At 39.6% G+C, this 21,229-nt stretch overlaps 3 protein-coding genes across 4 annotated transcripts; 2 read left to right on the top strand and 1 right to left on the bottom strand.

Moving 5' to 3' along the window:
* Positions 1 to 6: 6 nt before the first annotated feature.
* Positions 7 to 2,540, bottom strand: LOC139938767 (sedoheptulokinase-like). The gene is made up of 3 exons (XM_071934388.1): positions 1,759 to 2,540; positions 1,165 to 1,340; positions 7 to 737 (listed from the first exon to the last, which is right to left on the bottom strand). The coding sequence occupies exons 1-3, from the start codon at positions 2,400 to 2,402 to the stop codon at positions 151 to 153; spliced, it is 1,407 nt and encodes a 468-aa protein (XP_071790489.1). The 5' UTR covers positions 2,403 to 2,540; the 3' UTR covers positions 7 to 150.
* Positions 2,541 to 2,773: 233 nt separating this feature from the next.
* LOC139939004 (sigma intracellular receptor 2-like) lies at positions 2,774 to 6,402 on the top strand. Its single transcript, XM_071934709.1, has 3 exons — positions 2,774 to 3,170; positions 4,280 to 4,430; positions 5,224 to 6,402. The coding sequence occupies exons 1-3, from the start codon at positions 3,048 to 3,050 to the stop codon at positions 5,505 to 5,507; spliced, it is 558 nt and encodes a 185-aa protein (XP_071790810.1). The 5' UTR covers positions 2,774 to 3,047; the 3' UTR covers positions 5,508 to 6,402.
* Positions 6,403 to 11,681: 5,279 nt separating this feature from the next.
* On the top strand, positions 11,682 to 20,529 carry LOC139939001 (protein dispatched homolog 1-like). Of its 2 annotated transcripts, none has more exons than XM_071934707.1 (3): positions 11,682 to 11,998; positions 15,546 to 15,762; positions 16,691 to 20,529. In XM_071934707.1, the coding sequence occupies exons 1-3, from the start codon at positions 11,990 to 11,992 to the stop codon at positions 19,588 to 19,590; spliced, it is 3,126 nt and encodes a 1,041-aa protein (XP_071790808.1). In that variant the 5' UTR covers positions 11,682 to 11,989; the 3' UTR covers positions 19,591 to 20,529. The 2 variants fall into 2 exon arrangements, with proteins under 2 accessions (XP_071790808.1, XP_071790807.1); XM_071934706.1 differs by lacking the exon at positions 11,682 to 11,998 and adding an exon at positions 13,329 to 13,446.
* Positions 20,530 to 21,229: the final 700 nt, after the last annotated feature.

A 21,229-nucleotide genomic window follows, 5' to 3' on the forward strand; every position in this document is an offset into this window, starting at 1 on the left:
TCCCCTCCCTCTCCATAAACAACAGGCATCTTAAAAACCCTCTCCAACTCCTGCATCAAGACTGGATTCCTCAGCAATGCACTCCCGCATCCAACTATCCTCTCTGCTCCTCTGGCAATCAATTCCTCATTGTTCACAGGAGCTGCTCTGTTACATTAGCATTGCCATAGTTGCACCCTGAGCAGCATCCCCTCCCTGTCCATGTACAACAGGCATCTTAAAAACCCTCTCCAGCTCCTGCATCAAAACTGGATTCCTCAGCAATGCACTTCCGCATCCAACTATCCTCCCTACCCCTCTATCAATCAAATCATCTCTCGACATCATGCTATGGAGGTTTGTAATAATCCCACGACACAAGGCTCGTGAGATATCACCGACCCTCATATTCCCAGGCGCCAGATTCTCAACACTAGCTCTCTGAGATGGTGCGTGTCTCTCGCCATAAAGTGTCGGGCGAATCAGAACGCTTGTATCTTTCACTTCCAGACCCTTCTCAATAAATTTCTTGTAAGAATCCTCTTTTGAGATGCTGAGACCAAAGTCTTCGGCTAGTTGACATAAAGATGAGACACAGTCGGCGATGACGTTGCCTCCTGTCAGGGCTGCTGCGACTGCAAGGTATTGGCCTTTAAAGAAGGGGAAGTATTCAATGGTAGAGCTAGGAGTTGACTTCGGTGGATCAAAGCCTGCTGGGGTGCTGGTCACAAGCTGTGCAGATGTACCGATATTCACAACTAAAAGAAAGAAGAGTGACCATTGCATATAAATACAGTACATCAAATGAAGTTTGAGCAACTGTGGACAACCACCTTTCCATCCAGTCTACACTTGTTTCCACAACTATCAATTTTACGACAAAAATACCCTGAACGGCAATCAAGGCTCAAAATTTATCAGAAATACATGCAACTGTTTGAGGAATGACTGATTGACTGTCACACCCAATCTGCACTGACCAACATGACCAAAAGTGCAGATGTAGCATTAGTATTTTTTTTTAACATAGCAAGTAGGACAAACTTGACTATTATGTTGATCTCTCTTCATTTGAGGGTGGGCAATGAATGTGTGTATAATCTTTCGTAGCTTGAGGGAGGGTTTGCGACGGGTGTTAGTTTAAGGGGGGGGGGGGGGGGAGTTTTCTGACAAAATAATGTGTACCTGCATCTGATGACGATTGTAACAATGGCAATACAGAGCAAGGCAAGTCTCCCATAGCAACTCCAACCTTACAGCCTGCTGGAATACTATGCCATGGTGACCTGAGTTGACCCACAATGACCCCTGGGTCAACGACCTCTGGTAACAGATGAACTGGGAACCCTGCAGCTGTCAGGCTGTAGATTTCAAAATGAAAAACCAAAGGAAAAGTGTTTTGGCCAATGCTTTGATATACTACTACTATCCTGCCTTGTTGGGCTGTTTTTTATGGCTGTCTTTAATAAAGAACAATATAATTTAGACAGCTCTGATGGGATTTGAGTTTAAACAAAAACCGGTTTGATTTCTGTGTTTGATTCACATTACATCTTTACAAACTTATGACTTCCCAAAATGTTAGAAAGCAATTTAAACATTATTCAGATTTATAATTAAAGATATAATCATATTATAGGTTTACTCCTAGAACTATGGGAATCGTTCCGCTATTTTCTTGTTTGTGGAGCAATATTAGTGGAACGAATCTCATATAGTTTTACTAGATAGAGTTATAATGCAGTAGATTTATTATTATTATATTTACAGTTCCCTTACATTTCCTTATTCCATGACTTTTCTGACACGTTGAAATACCCCCAGCTAGCAGCATTCTGTACTCCCATAACAGGTTTATCCAAGCAACACAGCCTAGCAACCAACAGATCCATAATAGTTCCCGCATGTGTGAATTTCTCCAAGTACTCTGGGTTGTTTCGCTGTAACCAAAACAACGTCACGCAGCCATGACCCGTAGCGAGTCTTAGATGGGTGTCAGGAGTAGGGAGGCTTGCAATGAAGTCTTCAGTACATCTAGAGTCCTCCCATGTTATAAGTGGACTTGATGTAATCAAATCATCATTGAACCCTACGATTGTACTCGCTCCTGCCAATTCCAGTTGGTCAAACACGGAATGTGACCAGCAGACACAGCCGTGCATCTGACCCGTGATGCCGACGCGTTTCACCCGGGAGAGTTTCTCTGAGTCGAGGCTTCTCAAACAACTCTCGCAAGTTTCCATGATTCTACTGGTTAATTGCTCAGCTGCTCCAGGTGGCTGTGATGAACAAACGAACTTTGAATGTGTGTCACACGATGCACTTTGAATGGTTTCTTTACCGTCGTACAGAGAAACTTTCACAGACGTTGTGCCCAAATCTATGCCCAAAACAAGCCCCGTTTCCTGCGTTTCTAGCTCCATAACGCCGTAAAAAACTTTCAAAAAATGTCCTTGGTCCTTGTTGAAGACAACTGTCGGTAGAACTTAGAAGAAGATGCAGTATCTATCGAGATTGTTGTAGAGAAAGAATTGTAACTTTTGACTTTGTGTTGTCTTGACTGTATACTCATACTGTGTTGTGGATAAAAAGCGTAAATATGGATGGTCATGTGACCCGTAAATGATCACCTGACTTGTAATCACCTGATAACGCGCAGCCCATGTGCAGATTCGTACACGGGCCTGTTTTAGTATGTGTTGAGTGTAATATAATAATTCTCATTTGGGCTTATTATACTGAAATAGGCAAGTTACCCAGCCAACGTTGTCGTATGTGCTGGTACATGTTGATTTTGTCCACGGGTGATAAGAAACTGAAGTGTTGGAATGCTTTTGCAGGTCTGTAGTTATATTATTAGCTACAATTTCAAATGCACTTTGCACTGGCACAAATAAAGGCTAAAGCTTCTATATGCGTTTGGTTTTCCAGCCTAGCCTTCAACTTATTCTTTTTTTTTAAGCAAGGGGGTCGCAACAGAAGTTGAAACCATTTTGATTTCACTCTACCGATTCTAGTTTTCTACCAACACGTGTTTTGTATTGTAATTTCTTAATAACCGCTGCAACATGGCCAAGGGTTTTACACGGTTTCTGGAATGGGTGGTGGTTGTCTACTTTGCCAGCCACATTCCAATTACAATCTTCATCGACTCGCAAGCCACTATGCCATCATGGTTCCACCCAAAAGTGGTAAGTATTTTAATTTCAAATCAAACTCAAAGGAATGTAGTAGTTAGTAGTGCACAGTGTAAGTAGTAACGTAGGGCCTACATTAAATAATAAGTTTCATTTTGTATGTATATTTATTTGGATGTTGTTTGTTAATTGTGTGGATGTGGGCCACCTTGCATGACCTCCATGCACTGGCAAAATCAGCGGAAAAGTTTCCGTATGGCGCCACCACTTTTTCATTCGATATGAAATGTATCAAAACTCAATGAGATATCCCTTTCTACAAAAATGAGTGAAAAAGTGGTGGCCTGATATGGAAAGTATCCAAATCAGCTCCATGGGTTTAATAAACACTACTTAGCCGGCAGATTAATTTTAGTATAGTGCCATTTTGTCAGTGCTGACAAGTAGGTACGTACGGATGTAGGAGGAATTGCAGGAATTTGTTACAACTGCATACCTCAGCAGTGTGCATTCTAGTACAGTAGAGTTTAAAATGCTCCTGAAGTACATGTAGTCCACCTCACCAATTCTGGCTTGTCTGCTTTTGTCAAAGTTAACTAAAACAAAGAGTAATGTAGTTTGTAAAACCTATGGGATGGGTATTGCCTTTTTGACACTTAGACTGGTTGTATTGGTAAAAGTAACTTTAATGTAACTTTAATGTATCAATTTAAAGGCAGTGGACACTATTGGTAATTTCTCAAAATAACTATTAGCATAAAACCTTACTTAGTGACGAGTAATGGGGAGAGGTTGATGGTATAAAACATTGTGAGAACTGGCTCCCTCTGAAGTGACATAGTTTTCGAGAAAGAAGTAATTTTCAACGAATTTGATTTTGAGACCTCACTTCAGATTTAGAATTTGAGGTCTCGAAATCAAACATCTAAGCGCACACAACTTTGTGTGACAAGGGTGTTTTTTCTTTCATTATTATCTCGCAACTTCGACGACCAATTGAGCTCAAATTTTCACAGATTTGTTATTTTATGCATATGTTGAGATACACCAAGTGAGAACACTGGTCTTTGACAATTACCAATAGTGTCCAGTGTCTTTAATGCATTCATGATTGTCATTATCAACTTGCTATTCATATTTGTTTTCAATCATTTGTTTCCTAGCTTACAGATCTTGTGAGAGACTACAGTTTAGAAATGAAGGATGAAATGATGGCAGACCCCTCTGCCCATCCTTGGTTTATGTCATTCGTCTACGGTGAATGTCTCCTGCAGTTTCCATTCTTCTTTGTCGGTGCTTATGCCTTTTACAAAGGTTAGTATTTGCAGCATACATGTACTTTATTTTTTTCTTATAATCTTTGTCGGGCTGTCATTTTCAACTCAATTCAACTCTACATTTAGTTCAATATGCAAAATGTACACACAGTACTGGCCTGATACTTCACCAAGGCAACAAAAGCAGTTGCCTTCACCCCCCTTGGACATTTGCCTTTGTGCCCTTGAAATCCTTAATTAGTCTTTTTTACACTGGCTCTTATCAGGGTTAAGTTCCACAATACTGCAGGGCTTGTGACTGAAAAGGGCACCAGACATAAATTGAGACAGGATTAAAAATGAGAAAGAGCTTTTTAAAACAATTGTTAATGTATAAAACTGTTTCCATTTGAACAACCACTAGAGATGAGAGAGAGTTTCTCTCATTTGTCTTTATTTGTCAAAGTATACTTTGCTCAAACACAAAGAATTGAAAGGTTTTACCAGACTCAAAGTCAACAAGTGAACATCAATTCTTTTATCTATCTGTTTGTTGTTAAATAATTTTAAGCGTTTTTGTCTGTACTGTTTGAATCATGGCCAGTTTTAATTTCCCCAGTGTGGGAAAATAAAGTTCTTATCTAATCTTATCCTATCCTTGCATTAAAAGATATTACACAGTAAGACATTATTATTCAATTGAAAAACACGAGACTTGTAGACTTTTTCAGTCCTGAGTTTACTGGCCCAATGCTAAAATCATTGGCCTCAGGAAAAGTAAGCAGTTCAAATTGTTTAAAAGATAGATTGTTTGCTGTTATCTTTGGTACTTTTCTTCTGTTTTGTTCCAGGTAGTTGCAAGTGGGTGCGTATTCCAGCTATTATATACTCCGTGCACACTATCACCACACTACAGGCCATCTTCGCTCATGTCTTCTTCCAGGACTTCACTAACTCTCCTCACCCAGGACCAGTTACTTTAGAAGACAAGCTAAAATTAACAGCTATTTATATGCCATATTTAGCCGTGCCTGTACTCATTCTGTTGATGATGTTGTTCAGCAAAGATTACCTGCCTGGTGAGACTGTGGCTAAGTCGGGTGCTGCTCGTTCCAAAAAGCAAAAGTCTCGCTAAAGTTGCCTTTAGACCCATTGCACAACGCTAAGCGCGCAAACACGCGCGTCTCCTGTCCGGCATTTTGGGGGTCAAAATGTGCACAAAAGGATGGTACATGTGTTTACACACCAACGTGCGTGTAAACACGTGTACCATCCTTTTGTGCGTGTTTTAACAGCCAAAATGGCGGACAGGAGAGGCGGGTGCAAGTGCGCTGCGCATTGTGCAATGGATCTATAGACCCCTAGTCTTGGCCCAAGACGTCAGTGATCAATAGTGGAAAGTGTACTACGCACAGTTGTGAGTGCGAGTCAGTTAAACCATATACTGTAAGAGGGCATGCTGCAGCGATTTAACACTTGGCATATGCGCTGTACACCATCCACTATCGACCACTGACGTCTTGAGCCGAGACTATTATTAGACCCCCCCCCTTGCACAATGCGCAGCACACTCGCTAGTCTTGATTGGGATCGTGTTGTTTGTATTTGTCAGCAGTAGAGGGGGCAGTTTTTTGAGAGAGTGACTTCATTTGCAAGGGGTCTATCATCAGCCTGCTGTTGTTTTTTGTCAAAAACCCATGGTTGGGAAAAACAGGTTTGCTGTGTTAAAGGCACTGGACACTATTGGTAATTATTCAAAATAGTTGTTAGCATAAAAACTTAATTGATTACAAGCAATGGAGAGCTGTTGATAGTATAAAACATTGTGAGAAACAGGCTCCCTTTGAAGTAACATAGTTTTTGAGAAAGAAGTAATTTTCTACGACTTTGATTTCGAGACCTCTAGATTTTGAGGTCTCGGAATTAAGCATCTGATAGCACACAATTTCGTGTGACAAGGGTGTTTTTTCTTCCATTATTATCTCGCAACTTCGATGACCAATTGAGTTCAAAATGTTCACAGGTTTGTTATTTTGTGCATATGTTGAGATACACCAAGTGAGAGGACTGGTCTTTGACAATTACCAATAGTGTCCAGGGTGTCTTTAATGTTAAAGTACATGGACACAAGGCTTCTAATCAAGATATAAAGATTTATGGAAAATCAAATTTGTTGGCTTCTAATCAAGATATAAAGATTTATGGAAAATCAAATTTGCTGGCTTCTAATCAAGATATAAAGATTTATGGAAAATCAAATTTGTTAGGTCCATTTACCCATACTCTGCATCAGGATCATCAAGTTTTTACTGAAAATGCTGCTGAAATTACTGATTGTACAATCAAATAATAATAGAATAGTGTATCAAAAGTAAAGAGTGAATAATAGTGAAAGAAATATATTGGTAGTCTGTACAACTTATTTATTGAAACAGTTAAATAGGTGGTACTGTGATGAAACCAGCCATTGTAGTTTGTGTAGAAATTAGACAAACTGAACACATATTTCTTTAATGGTGTATGAGTGACACTTTTATCAAAATAACTGAAATAATGATTCAGTCCTTCAGGCAGTGGACACTATTGGTAATTACTCAAAATAATTATTAGCATAAAACCTTTCTTGGTAACGAGTAATGGGGAGAGGTTGATGGTATAAAACATTGTGTGAAACGGCTCCCTCTGAAGTGCCATAGTTTTCGAGAAAGTAGTAATTTTCCACGAATTTGATTTCGAGACCTCAGATTTAGAACTTGAGGTCTCGAAATCAACCATCTAAACGCACACACTTTCGTGTGAATAGGGTGTTTTTTCTTTCACTATTATCTCGCAACTTCGATGACCGATTAAGCTCAAATGTTCACAGGTTTGTTATTTTGTGCATATGTTGAGATACACCAACTGTGAGGGTTAGTATTTGACACTTACCAATAGTTAGCAACCATTGATACGGAAAGGGGCTAATTGACTTGGGGGGGGGGGGGGGTAAGGGTGGCATTCTGAAGAGCTTCCAGTTTATAAATAATGAAAATAATGATTTTGTACATCTGCCGACGAATTTATAAAAATTTGGTATGTGTTTTTGTGTGTATTACATATTACCAACGATGCAAGGATTCTAACAAAATTAAATTATTGTATTGCCAGGTATGAATATAGTAAAATAAACTCTGCTCTGCGGTAGAGCTCTTGTAAAAAGAAGAGAAAAATGTTGATTTGTGTCTGGTCGTTTTTCATGTGTTTGTTTGAAGTAGGGCAACAGACAAAGCAGTGCGGTATGTTATACCCTTATTGACGGGTGAACTCTGTGCAGATATAAAGTAAGAAGTTTGTTGAACCTTAAGGGATGGTGTACCCGTGGTATTTGCCCAAAAGATTTATGACATAACAAAAAAGAAGCACTTGATAATGTATAAAATCATGAGAAACAATTCCCTTCAAAGGAATGTTGTTTTAGAGAGTAGGATTCAAACACATTTCTGAAAAACGTTTCTCAGATAGTTGTCTGTTCTATTTAACCTATAATGAGTTCCAGAACTTGCAGTGGCATATAACTTGCCCTCTGGGGCTGCTGAACCCCAGTCAAAAATTATCCATTTTTCATTACGCAACCACCGCTGATGAGGATTTTCCATGAAACAAACGTGATCTTTAAAAGCAAACTGACTTGATTTCGGTCCTAACTAAAACATCTTAATGCCGCATGTTGTGGAAACCGTTCAGCAAGGGATATAATTCAAGGCGACATAAGGCAAATTACTATCGGCTTAAAAAAAGATCGGGAAAAAATGATGAAATTAATGGGCTAGTTTAGTTTTGTGTACGCATAAAGCGCACATCGTTTCATATGCTCTGATGCAAGTTGTTTATACATGTATAATATGCCTATAATTTGTAAACACAAAATTGCTGCATTTGTGATTATACTTTTGCAATTAATTCGCATCCCATCGTTTGTTGACTTGTTTTATTTGTTGTTTTGTTTTTCCGGGAGAAAATGGTTTATTTACAACATTTCACGAAATCGTACATCAGATCGTGAAACAAACATAGTAATAGTGAAAGCAAAACACATCGTTTTAAAAGAAAATTAACAATTAGGACATTAATCTTGGAAAAGAACAGAATAGAGATCCCATTTATGATAGAAACTGGTCAACTTATGTTACAAGTGTAAATATTGTTTTGAGTCGCGGCATAATAATTTTTGAGTTCTGTTTTGAATACTAAGAAGGATGGTCTGTTCTTAGACATTAGATTTGAAAACGGCAAATTAATAAAATAACGGCAAATTAATAAAATAAGGTTATTAATTTTGGTTTTTACCCATGCAAAAATAAGGTTAGTAGCTTTACACTTGAAGTATGTTTTGCCAAATAAAAACGCTTCAGTGTGAAGGATGGTAGCTTAGTCTTAACCCACGACCTTCTGGCAGAGCAGTGTCTTGCCAATAAACCACCGATTGTGTCCAGTATATCAGTTCGAATCCTATAGCAGCGGGTACCGCAACGATCGTTGATGTTACAAATTACACTAAATACCTTTTTTTATTAAACGAAAAACACGACCTGATGAAATAAAGAACACAATATAATAATAATAAACTGTAGGTTTTTTATCATCATAACACTTGTAGTTTTTTTCAGAACCATGCACTTGTAGCAACTCAAACAGACACTTCATGTACATTGGGTGCAAATCTTCTGTATCTTCACATTCCTACTTTCGTTTTGAATTTAGTCTTTGAAATTTACTGAAACAAAAATATAACTTTCATTTTTTAAGCAGCAATACTTGACTAAACTAGATGTAAAATTCATCTCTTCACAGTGTGTGCCTAAAGTTACTCAAGTATCATGAATCTTCCGGTGACATTGAGCGGGCCCAGTTTAACTTTTCGAAAGTTAAGCTTCAACCATGCCCGAGGAATGTCATCCCATACGTTTACGGATGACATGGGATGAGACACCCAACCCACAGAGCCTGGTCTCAGCTCAAAGGAAGATAGGAGTCAACGCACTTTTTGCAAGGCCGATTTTGAGCACTCGTGATGAAGGTATGTCATGTTTACCAATAAGATTGAGTAATTACCCTTTCCACAATGTTTGCACAGCTTCTTAGTGAAGTTTTTTTTTCTGTAGTCCAAGATGCATATAAGTATCAGGAAAACGTGCATGTTGATCCATGGAGGAAAAATGGTTGAACAGAGTATAATATTATAAGCTTTAAAAATGTTGTCCCTGTCTGTTTTATGTCCAGCGGATTTGTCATACAGGCCTAAGTTATAGTCTAAATCTTTCTGAGATGTCTTTATGGATTACCATGGGTTATAGGCATGTTTATGTTGTGTGCCATTGTTATTTTATTTATTTATTTAAATGTATTGGACAAAACAATAAAACAAGCACAGGCCGTCCAGGGAAGGACAAAAGTCAAAAAACTGTCATCAAAAAGATGTGCCCTCCCAGACCTAGCTCATAAAAAGCTCACATTTATATACTATACATTAAACACTCTCAAATTGTTAACGTACTGATTAATTATGTTTACCAAAAATTGATCTAGTTCGCCGGTCTATTGGAGTGGTTGGCCTATCACATGTATATGAATCCCATAGTTGTTACAAAATTGCAGAAACACTTTTCCTCCCCCCATAAACAAAATGAACTAAATTATCAAGTTAATTAATTAGACCATGGAGGTATAGAGCTGATCATTGATGAAGGAATAAATCGGGTTAAACATTGGAAACTCTGATAAGCAAGTTATAGGCCCCCTTATGAGGAATATGGCCTTGGGACCAATAGAAAAATACGATGACGTCTTTTCTCGCCACCGTCTGTCTGTGTGTCTTCGCCATAGCAAGGTTTCTCAATGGAACAATCCAAAGGACCTGAGGAGTGTAATGCTTAGTTACGGTAAACACGTGCATGGCAACAATGGTGATACTTGGCTATTTTTGTTTCTTTGTTGGCTTCTTCGTGGAGGACCTCTACATGGTCCCTTCTTGGGGCGGGGAAGGGGGTTGGGGAAATTATTATTTATGAGAAATCAACAGATTGAAATAACATCAATTAAACCTTTCTGAGATATGGTGGATGTCCGGGCCCAATTTCATGGAGCTGCTGAAGCACAACATTTTGCTAAAGCAAAAAAATCCTTGCTTAGTAAAGTCAGATTACCGGCCAAGACTCCACTCAATTGTTGTACTAAGTAAACAACAGCTAAATACCAGTCACAAGCAATGACATGAAATTTTGGCCAGTAACATGTGTAAATAAGCGAGCTATTTTCGTGCTTAAGCAATTTCTTTGCTTAAGCAGCTCTATGAAATTGGCCCCTGATAGCAGTACTCTGTTTGGTTTGGGTGTAAACAGACAAATCCATTCCCATAGCATTGTATTATAATAGATGTTAAATTTGCATCGGGGATAAAGAATATTAATTTTTTGTGTTTTTACACAGCGAATCCCACCCGAGTTGCATGTTTGCGATGATTTTTTTCACAGGACTCAGGAAAGTACTGAGTATGCAGTGCTAACACACATCGGTGTATGGGCAAAACCAAAATTTATATTTTCATAGCATTGTGTCCATCTTTATCCCAAAATAGCTCATATTGCACTGTTCATGGAGATATTAAAATATAATGAAAACATAAGTTATGGGCTGAATGAAAACATTGACTAATCATAAAGCTCTGCCAGGCAGATACGTATATCTCGATATTGTATTCGATTTGATATCTATGTAGACAATTAACGTGGTGGTTTTTCGAAAGTGGAACGAGGGAAACTTGCCCTGGCAAAAAGTTAATTATATTGACGTTTTGACGACGACAGCGGGCTCGATGCGGTGGGGTTGAGGGGAGTTGCGCTTAAGGGAGGTACTATACGTGGTTCATCGGGGGGGGGGGGATATTGTTGGGAAAGACAGCGGATCGGGAAAGGGTTCTCGAAGATATTTTATTAAACCCCTTAAGATTTTGTTTGAGCTTGACTTTATGTTTGAAAATATGGAACACTAGGATGGAGAAAGTTTCTTAATTATTTACCTAACTGTTACATGCGTTCAAACTTCAAACAAGCTTATGTTCACAGTCTAAAGACAAAGTAATGATCGAAGCTATAAAATGCATGTTCATGTTTACTTATCTTACACTCACCCAGCTGAACACAATAGTGTCAGGAGGATCGCTCCGTGGAAGGGATGACGAAGCGTCTTCTATTGTTAATATGCTAATTAAGGTCAAGAAACTTTCGCTTGAGTAAATTTGTTCGAGCATCGAGCAACCCCCAACTCTGTCATAGAAGTGTGTTTAGTGGTATGTGAATACTTCCGCCCAGTTTAAGTCATGGCCACAGTAACATTCTTAGATAGAATTTTCAAGGAGTTGCATGATAGGGATGATGAGGTGCTCTTTGAGATCTTAGAACCATCTACGGGAGGATTTTGTCTGTAGTCTTTAAGTGTCATCTGGTCTTGAAGGAAGACAGTCGGCACACCTTGTGAGAGCAGTATGGCATCATCAGTGATCAGTGACAGTGAACCCTCACATAAAAAGACAGCACAATACCACAATGAAGGAACTGCCATAGAGGACGATGCAACAGGTGTATGCAACACGTAAGTCATCCAGTCGTTTGTGGCTGTTCAACCATGGTTCAACCATGGAGGTAGAATGGTTCAACCGTAGAGCAAGGAACAGTTGCTCTATGGTTCAACCATATAGTAACGTTCTCTGAGTATCATGGGCCCAATTTCATAGAACTGCTAAGCATAAACATTTGCTTAGCATAACATTTTTGCCAAACTATGGATAAGCAAACAACAGCTGAATACCAGCAACAAGCAATATGCAACAAACGGAAATTTGGTTGGTAGTCCTGTTTTTATCAAGGAAGAAATTTCACGCTAAGCAATTTTTTTGTGCTTAGCACCTCTATGAATTTGGGCCATGGTCCACATTCAGAACATCGATGCAAAACCAGAGAGCATGGGTTGGGATGGAACAGTTTTGCAAATTTGCCAGCTAGGCCTAAAGCAAAAATGTTAGATTAGTGTCAATCAACCCGCGGGACGTTCTCCCCTGTACTTGCCCACAAAACCTTTATTGAATAACTCAAAACCGTTTAACGAGGGGGAAGGGGAATCACTAAATAAGATCATTCATAGTAGTAATTTACTCAAAGTAATTACTTAAAGTAATAGCGTCACGTAATGTTTTCTGGTCTGAATAAAAAACAACTGCAATCTTTAGCCGTAGGGCCCATTTGATTTACACCAAAGTATTTCTATTCTTTTGGGACCTGCACGTTCTATTTGACCGAAAATTTGAAGAAGCATGATTGAATTATCGTACAACAAAATGTTTAGAAAGTAAGTCATATTTTCGTGACAAATACATGGGCGAATAGGCCCTATTGGGGTCTACTTGGTTAAGGGGCAAAGGAGGGGTAGATTTGCACAGATATATACATAGGCCTAGATACAAACACAAATATACCAATACCGGCTCAACATAATATTTTACTTTCTCCCTCATTCTTTTGCTGTTCTCGAAATTCCCCTATACATTATAACTGTTTTACCCGAATTCGGGCTCCACCCTGCACTGGACATCGGATATAAACACGGTTAACCGGGATTGTGTCACGTCCCACCTTCTGCAGCATGTCGTGCTCATATTTATGCCTATAATTTGTTATACTGGGTGAATGCTTCAATAAAGGAATTGACAGTCAAATGTTTTTCTCAAGTGGTTATGCTTAATCCATTGTTGTAGTTCCACCTGTCATATTAATGCAACTTCATTGTTTTGGGGTGTCGACTGAGACATGTGCGACATGCATCCGAAAGAGGCTGCCATTATAGTCCCAGGGTTTCGCTGCACATCCACCCTAAATTAACAAAAGTCATTACTCCCTTATTTTTTTTTCTCCATTTGTAGGTATGCAACAATCCTGTCTCGATTCTGGTATGTGATTTGCATTATCATATTCGCTATGATAGCTGCATACAGCACCATGGCGTTCACACTGTATGACATACCAGATTTCTTGGACCCCGTAAAGGTAAAAACTAAAAACCTCAACACTTTGAAGTGACTATAGGAAACACTATTAATCCCTTTGAGATTATCCCCTCAATATTAAAGGCAGTGGACACTATTGGTAATTGTTTAAGACCACTCTTCTCGCTTGCTGTATCTCAACGTAATTATGCATGAAATACAGGGATGAGATGTTCCGACTTTTGGCTGAATTCAGACTTTTTATGTCGGCCTGGTGAAGAAAATCAGACAATGTTTGTTCCCACAAATAAAGAAATCCTGCTCATTGGTCTACTTCTCTAGTGCTTTGGATACTGTTTCCAAAAGCTCCTTGGAATCTATACCCCAGGGGTTATCAAACAGTAGAAATGCCAACATTTCAACATACCGATGAATTTGTGTTCAAGTTTCAGATGTTTTCGTTGGTAACTACTTTCACCCCTGAAATAACAAACCTGTGAAAATTTGAGCTCAATTGGTCATCGAAGTTGCGAGATAATAGGGAAAGAAAAAACGCCCTTGTCACACGAAGTTGTGTGCTTTCAGATGCTTGATTTCGAGACCTCAAATTATAAATCTGAGGTCTCGAAATCAAATTCGTGGAAAAAATTTGTTCTCGAAAACTACGTCACTTCAGAGGGAGCCGTTTCTCAAAATGTTTTATACTATCAACCTCTCCCCATTACTCGTTACTAAGTAAGGTTATATGCTAATAATTATTTTGAGTAATTACCAATAATATGTGTACTCTGCCTTTAAGTTGTTTAACTTTCTGGATCAGTCCTAAGAGTTGTGTAATTTTTTTCAGATGTTGAAAGAACAATGTATGTATGTATGTGTGCACACATTCTCAAGAATGCATTCGTGTACATACACAACTCATCAGTTCTTTCCTTTGTCTATAAGCACTGAACAGTTTCCCGTGACTTTTGTACACACATTTCCTTGTGGAGCGCCCAGTTAGAATTCCCATGGAGTCCTTTTGTTTTTCCCCTTTCTTGTTTTGTCATTGGTCTCAATTTGAAGGTGCCGAAAATGGGCGCACTGATACTCAACACACACATTGGTGTGAACCATTGGAAAAATACCACCAACAATGATTTCCAAACAATGATTTGGTACAGTTATATTGCACAACTATAGCCTATATCTGAAAGTAAAAAATGTGCACCCCCCCCCCCCCCCCTGAGCAGCTTATAACTCAGAGACTTGAGAAATGTGATAATGTTGACATATTTATAAGACGGCCATTTTCAAATTTTGCGTGTTGCATGATTTCCTTTCTAAAACTTCGGAGGGCTCATTTATAGGCTAATAATAGGCCCTATAATGGGAGCCTCGTGCCAAAACAATCATTTGATTATACCCACCGAGTAACGATAGCCTTAACATTGAACATTAAATAATTCACTTGAAAGGTGATATTTTGTCATTTATGGCGGCCCTTTTGAAATTTGTGTTCTATATGAAATCTGTTTAAAGCCATTGGATACTTTCTGAACAGAACAAAAATTAAAAGTTCAAAGATTTACAAATAACTTAAGGGGTCTATAGAAGGTATAGAAGGTTGAGAAAACATTAAAACAATTATCAATTTTCGATATCGAGAATAACTGATTTTTGTTAATACATGTCATGACACGGCGAAACGTGCGGAAACAAGGGTGGGTTTTCCCGTTATTTTCTCCCGACTCCGATGACCAATTGAGCCTAAATTTTCACAGTTTTGTTTGTCTACAATAAGTGTGGGCCTTGGACAAACTGTTTACCAAAGTGTCCAATGGCTTTAAAGGATCGGACACTTTCTGAACAGAACAAAAATTAAAGGTTCACATATTTAAAAATAACTTACAGGCTTTACAGAAGGTACATAAGGTTGAGAAAACATTAAAACAATATCAATTCTCGATATCGAGAATAACGGATTTATTTTAATACATGTCGTGACACGGCGACACGTGCGGAAACAAGGGTGGGTTTCCCCGTTATTTTTTCCCGACTTTGTTATTTTATATATAAGTTGTGATACACGAAGTGTGGGCCTTTGGACAATACTGTTAACCGATGTTTTGCGATTGCTTTAAAACAGCCACCTTAATGAGTAAATTTCTTCTTAAACAGGGTTTTGAGGCTCGAGGTACAGTCATCTCAGCCCGTCTGAAGAGCATAAGTAACACGCTCTTCCATTCGGATTACTACTTAACTCCACAAGTTACTGTACTGAGTACTGATGACAATGTGGCATCGTTGAGTAACGCCCTCGCCTGCAATCGAGCCGATGACCCGCTGCCGATTACCAACAACTCAATATCGGGAATCCATTTTGGCGCTTCTCTGTGTAAGTTTTAAACAACATTTCTTCTCGGTTTATATTGTTTGATTTCTGATTGGTATTGTCTAGTCCTTGTTTTGTTGTTCCTTTCCGTTTGTCTTATGTCTTAGGTTTTCTGTAGGCTTTTTTGTTTGGTTTTGTTAGACGCGTTTTCTGTGACTTGTTGTCTTTGTATGTTCTTTGTTGTATATGGAATGACAAATTTGATAAAAAATGTTATGCTACTTCGTGTCAGCATGTCCTTGGGCCATTTTATGCCCAAAATTGGGTTTTCCACGTTTATGTGTGGAGTACTTTGCTGAAGCACCAAAAAGCATACACTGCGATCAAACTCATAAAAGTGGTCTACAAATAATATAATTAAACGGACTACCCCGAAGATTTCTATAATTATCTCATTCTTAATTACAGCACGAGTGGTGTCATACACCGGTACAAAAAAAATCAAAATGTACACTACCTAGGTTTTAAATAACACACGTTTCTGCCGAAACAATGGGAAACTTTTTGGACGCTTGGTGGCAGCTGCTGCAAGCTAACCATGTAAAAAAATTATAGTTATTTATAACTTTATGGGTAAAATCCACTGTTTTCGGTAATGTGCGCATGCTCAGAACTACGTAAAAAATGTAAATTTACCTGGTAAGTCTGCTGCCACCAAGTCTCCCATTACAATGGTGTTATTTTAACACCGATGTTAATTTCGATAATTTTCTTGCTGTCTCACAACCCATGGTGTAAATTTTAACACACACATTTGTGGGCACCAATGTCACACGTGCTCACAGAGTTCTTAGCAGTTTTGCCGGTGCCGGTTCTGGGATCCATTTCACACAATATTTTCCTTAAAGTGTATGTACACCATGATTAACACACTGATCACCATTCAAAATCACATGTTAAAGTTATACGTATGATTTATTTCTTCTTTCAGGGGACTGGAATGAACAATTTCCCAAAATCGTTTTTGAGGGAGTGGATGGTGTCGATATTCTATCAATGGAAGGTATCAGATCAGTTTGCTCCGCAGAAAGAGACTTTGTCACATCTCACCCTAACTACAACTCCAGCTGCCTCTGTCACCAAGAAGGACATTGCTTAAGTACATGGTCCATCGGGAACTATGTCGCACTGCTATCTAATAAGACATCATGTCATGACATCAATGACAACGACGTCACCGTCGTGGTGTCACTGCTGAGACAATGTGCGCCTTTCTTCCACGGACGCATTCGTTCAGAGTTGGAAGATGCAAGCGTCCCTGCTGAATGTGCACAGCACGACTATGCGATCCACTCTATACTCTTCTTTCTGCTACCGTGGGAGTTCAGCGAGACGATCGTCGCTAATGGTACCTTCGAGAAAGCCCAAGTGACGGTAGTGTTTTTCCCCATCAGTGTCTCAGAAGATGCCGCTCTGACGACCATTTACTGGGATAACCTCCACCGTTGCACCTGCTCCGATGGTATAACACAGATGAAAGCAGTCGAATTCTCTCTCAAGAATCCCTTATTTGCAACCCTGCTGTTTGCTGATTCTTTATATCTTGGTATTGGTAGTGCAGTGATATTCGTTTTGATTTGGCTCTACACTGGAACGTTCATAGTAACCTTAGCAGCGATTCTCAACATGGTGTTTTCATTTCTAATGGCTTACTTTTTCTACACTGTAGTTTTCGCCCGGCCGTTTTTCCCCTTCAGTAATGTATTGACCGCAGTTCTTATCATAGGGATAGGGGCAGATGACGCTTTTGTCTTCATTGACCTTTGGAAGAAATGTCAACTGGAAATGAAGGGGCGAGATCTTGTCTTTATTACACGGGAGACACTTCGTCATGCCACGGCCACCATGTTTGTCACAAGTGTCACCACGGCCTCGGCACTCTATGCGAGTACCATAAGCGACATCACAGCAGTTAAATGTTTCGGCATCTTCGCTGGCACAGCAATACTTATGAATTTTATTCTAACACTCACACTCATGCCAGCTTGTATGGTTCTGCAGCACAAAGTGTCCCCGTTGATCTGTTCGACCGAAGGTAGTCAAGATGATGACCCAAGAAACTCCAAACCAAGACAGAAGTCCTGCCGACAGACACTGGTCAATTTTGCCAGGAAAGTCTTTGAAGAAGCACTGCCTTCATTTGTCTTCAAGCTCAGATACTTATGGGCGATTATATTCCTTCTTCTAGGCGCTGGGGGCGCTGTGGTTATATTCTACAAACCTGGCCTCCAACTACCAAGCGCTGGGGAAAACCAGCTCTTCGTCATCTCACATCCTTTTGAACAATATGACTTTATATATAAGGAACAGTTTGCATTTTCACTGAAGAACAGACCGTATGTTCCTGCATACATTGTGTGGGGCGTGGAAGCACTCGACAATGGCGACTGGTGGGATCCAGACGATGGAGGGCGTTTTACACCCCAGGAAAGTTTTACATTTTCCAGCCCGTCCGATCAACAATGGCTTCTTAATTTTTGCCATGACATGCAGAACCAGTCATTCTTCAACTCAAACGGTCCATACAGTTGTTTCATTGAGAACGTTAAGATCTTAATGGAACTTCCTTGTGTGGCGGACCCTGTGACTGGGCAAGATGCAACTCCTTGCTGTGGGCATTCAATCTTCCCTTACTCCCCATCCGTCTTTAGAACTTGCCTTGATCGCTTCCACAGCACCGGCCTCGTCCCAAGTGTCAAATTCAAGAAAAGCAACTCCACTGTTGGTGTCATTGCTCTACCCTTCACAATGAGCTACAAGCAAAGCCTGCTGTACACGCTCAACGAAGAGCTGTGGACACAGGCAAACACGTGGGTTGAATCCCAACTCAAATCAGCCCCCGGGACCCTCCAAAACGGTTGGTTCATTCCTTATACATATGACATTGCCTTCTATGATCTTCAGAGAAGTTTGGCCTCTGGGACAACCATATCTTTGCTTGTCACTCTCGGCATTGGATCCGTTATTCTACTCTTCTCAATACAAAACATCATACTGACTGTCAATGCAATGCTTACCATCACATGTGCGGTTTTTGTTACTGTTGGTACGCTAGTGTTACTTGGTTGGGAGTTGAATATTGTTGAGTCAACTGTTATAACTCTATCCGTTGGGTTGTCGGTTGACTTTACCATTCATTATGGTGTTGCGTATAGAATGGCGCCTCATGATGACCGTAAGGGGCGCACTCTATACTTTCTTTCGACCATGTCAGGCGCCATCTCAGTGGCTGCACTTTCAAGTTTCGTGGGCGGTGCTTTAGTCATGCCGGCTACCGTTTACGGATACACCCAGTTCGGAATCTTCTTCATGATTGTTATGAGCACCAGTTGGACATACAGCACATTCTTATTTGGGTCTCTCTGCTATATCGTAGGTCCACAAAAGTCCACAGGCGATATACCTTGCTCGTCATGTTGCGACTGCTTCGGGTACAGTGGTAGTCACACCTCAGCGCCAGTCGATCAAGAAATGCAGGTTCAGGAGTTTTATAGTCCCAGCGAGCGCCCTCTCGCGAGAGAAAGTATCAGCACTATCACCAGGGGTAGGTTTCTACCCATCCAAAGCCCAGACAGCGTCATGAAACATTTAGAGGGACACATAACAACTGCTAACTGGAAAGAGAGTAATAGAGAGACTTACTTCCCAAATAATAATAACTGGCCCTCTACAATGAGTAAACACAAAGCAGGGAGATACTTGGAGCATTCTTCTTCAGTTATTTATAGCCCAAAGCGGTCGAGACACCCTGACCACTATGATGGCACAGATATACACTATAACTATAACGAGGTTCATTTTAATCCAGTTTATAATATAAATATGAGATAAATTTGTTAAAAGTCATTCTCGATGTGTTATCAAACTTATACGTTGCATTAACTTGTCATCGATTATGGTAAACAAAGGCACTGGACACGTTTGGTTGTCAAAGACCAGTTTTCTCAGTTGGTGTTACTCAACATAAAAAAATGCATAAAATAACAAGGTTATTGTACCTAATACAACGAGGCCTAATAATCCGGCCTTGTTGTCGTTGATACCTCGAAAAAAAGCCATGCTTCGACCCCACGGTATCAATTACTGTTATGTACCGTGCGGTATAGTATCTACATCTATGCAGTTCTTGAGTTCCAAGCGGGCCGGTGCTTTCGTAAAGAGCCTTGGACAAGGCTACTCAGCACCATGTCTTCCGTGCGCTCCTGATTTTCGGCAATTATCTGAAAAACTAAAAACAAAACGCGTTCAGCTTTTGAAATGTCCACAGGTTAGTTTGATTGTATTTATAATCTATATAATATTATTATTTATAAAGGACTAAGACAATCAAACTTTTAAACAAATTAAAGCTCTTTAATTTTTCTTAAAACCATGGGTCAGCACGTGTACATTTCAGCTTTAGTACGAGTGACTATTAGTAGGCCCCCGTCATAAGCTAATGCAGTTGACTTTTATTAGGTTTGCAACTGTTTGACATCATTCATAAAATATCCTTGTTGCGTCCTCCAACGTGCAGCTCTAGCCCTATAAATATAGTATTTTTAAAGTCACCTGGAAGTGGTATTTTTTCAAAATAAAGCTTTTGTCACTAATGTGTTTTGATGAGTGGAATGTGAATAAACAGTTAACTAAGGTTTTAAAAAATCAGTTCTTATGTTATTTACAAAATTAAGAGTAGACCCCGACCCGAGAGGGCGCTATTCGTGACGTCAATCGAAGCAGACTTTGCCTGTAATGCGTAGAGTAAACACAATTGCAAAGTACATGTACGGACCAATGCCGACCAGGTGTATTGCTGCTGAATGCAGAAAAACACTTTTTGAAATGTACCAACTCACGACTTGGACGTACATGTACTTTGCTTGTGCGTTTACTATACACATTGCAGGCAAAATCTGCCTCGATTGACGTCACAAAAGGGGTAGGCGGAGTCAGTCCCCAAACAACTTTATATATTTTTTAAACATATAAATCGTGACAAACAATTACTAAAAAAATTGTTTTATTGTTCGTAAGCATATACTCTTATGTTTGAAAGAAAAAAAAATCTATTTCCAGGTGGCTTTAATTAATTTGCCAAATTAATTATGATAAATTGTGAAAAACTTGCTTTGCAATAGAAAACATTATGGAAATAACTAGCCTTGCTCAAGGCAGTCGAACTATTCACTCCGAAAAAAGACCGCCGCTGTATAAAAACCCACCCGTATTCACTGTGCGTAAAACCCACCCGTATTCACTGTGCGTAACATCGCACGACACGATGCCCCCGTACACTATCCGCATGCGGAGGCCGTTAGGCCGACAGCCTTGTAGGATCTGTGTTGAAGCCACTGACCTCATTACTAAAATAAGCGAAGAGTTCCCACGGTCAGCTCATTACCATAATGCCCGCGAAAGACTAGACATGTTTACCTCACACATCACCACCACGGACACATGATAGGGTCCAAAGGTCGTGATAAGGGAA

Source organism: Asterias amurensis, chromosome 6 (assembly GCF_032118995.1).
Source record: "Asterias amurensis chromosome 6, ASM3211899v1".
Taxonomy (NCBI): Eukaryota; Metazoa; Echinodermata; class Asteroidea; order Forcipulatida; family Asteriidae; genus Asterias; species Asterias amurensis.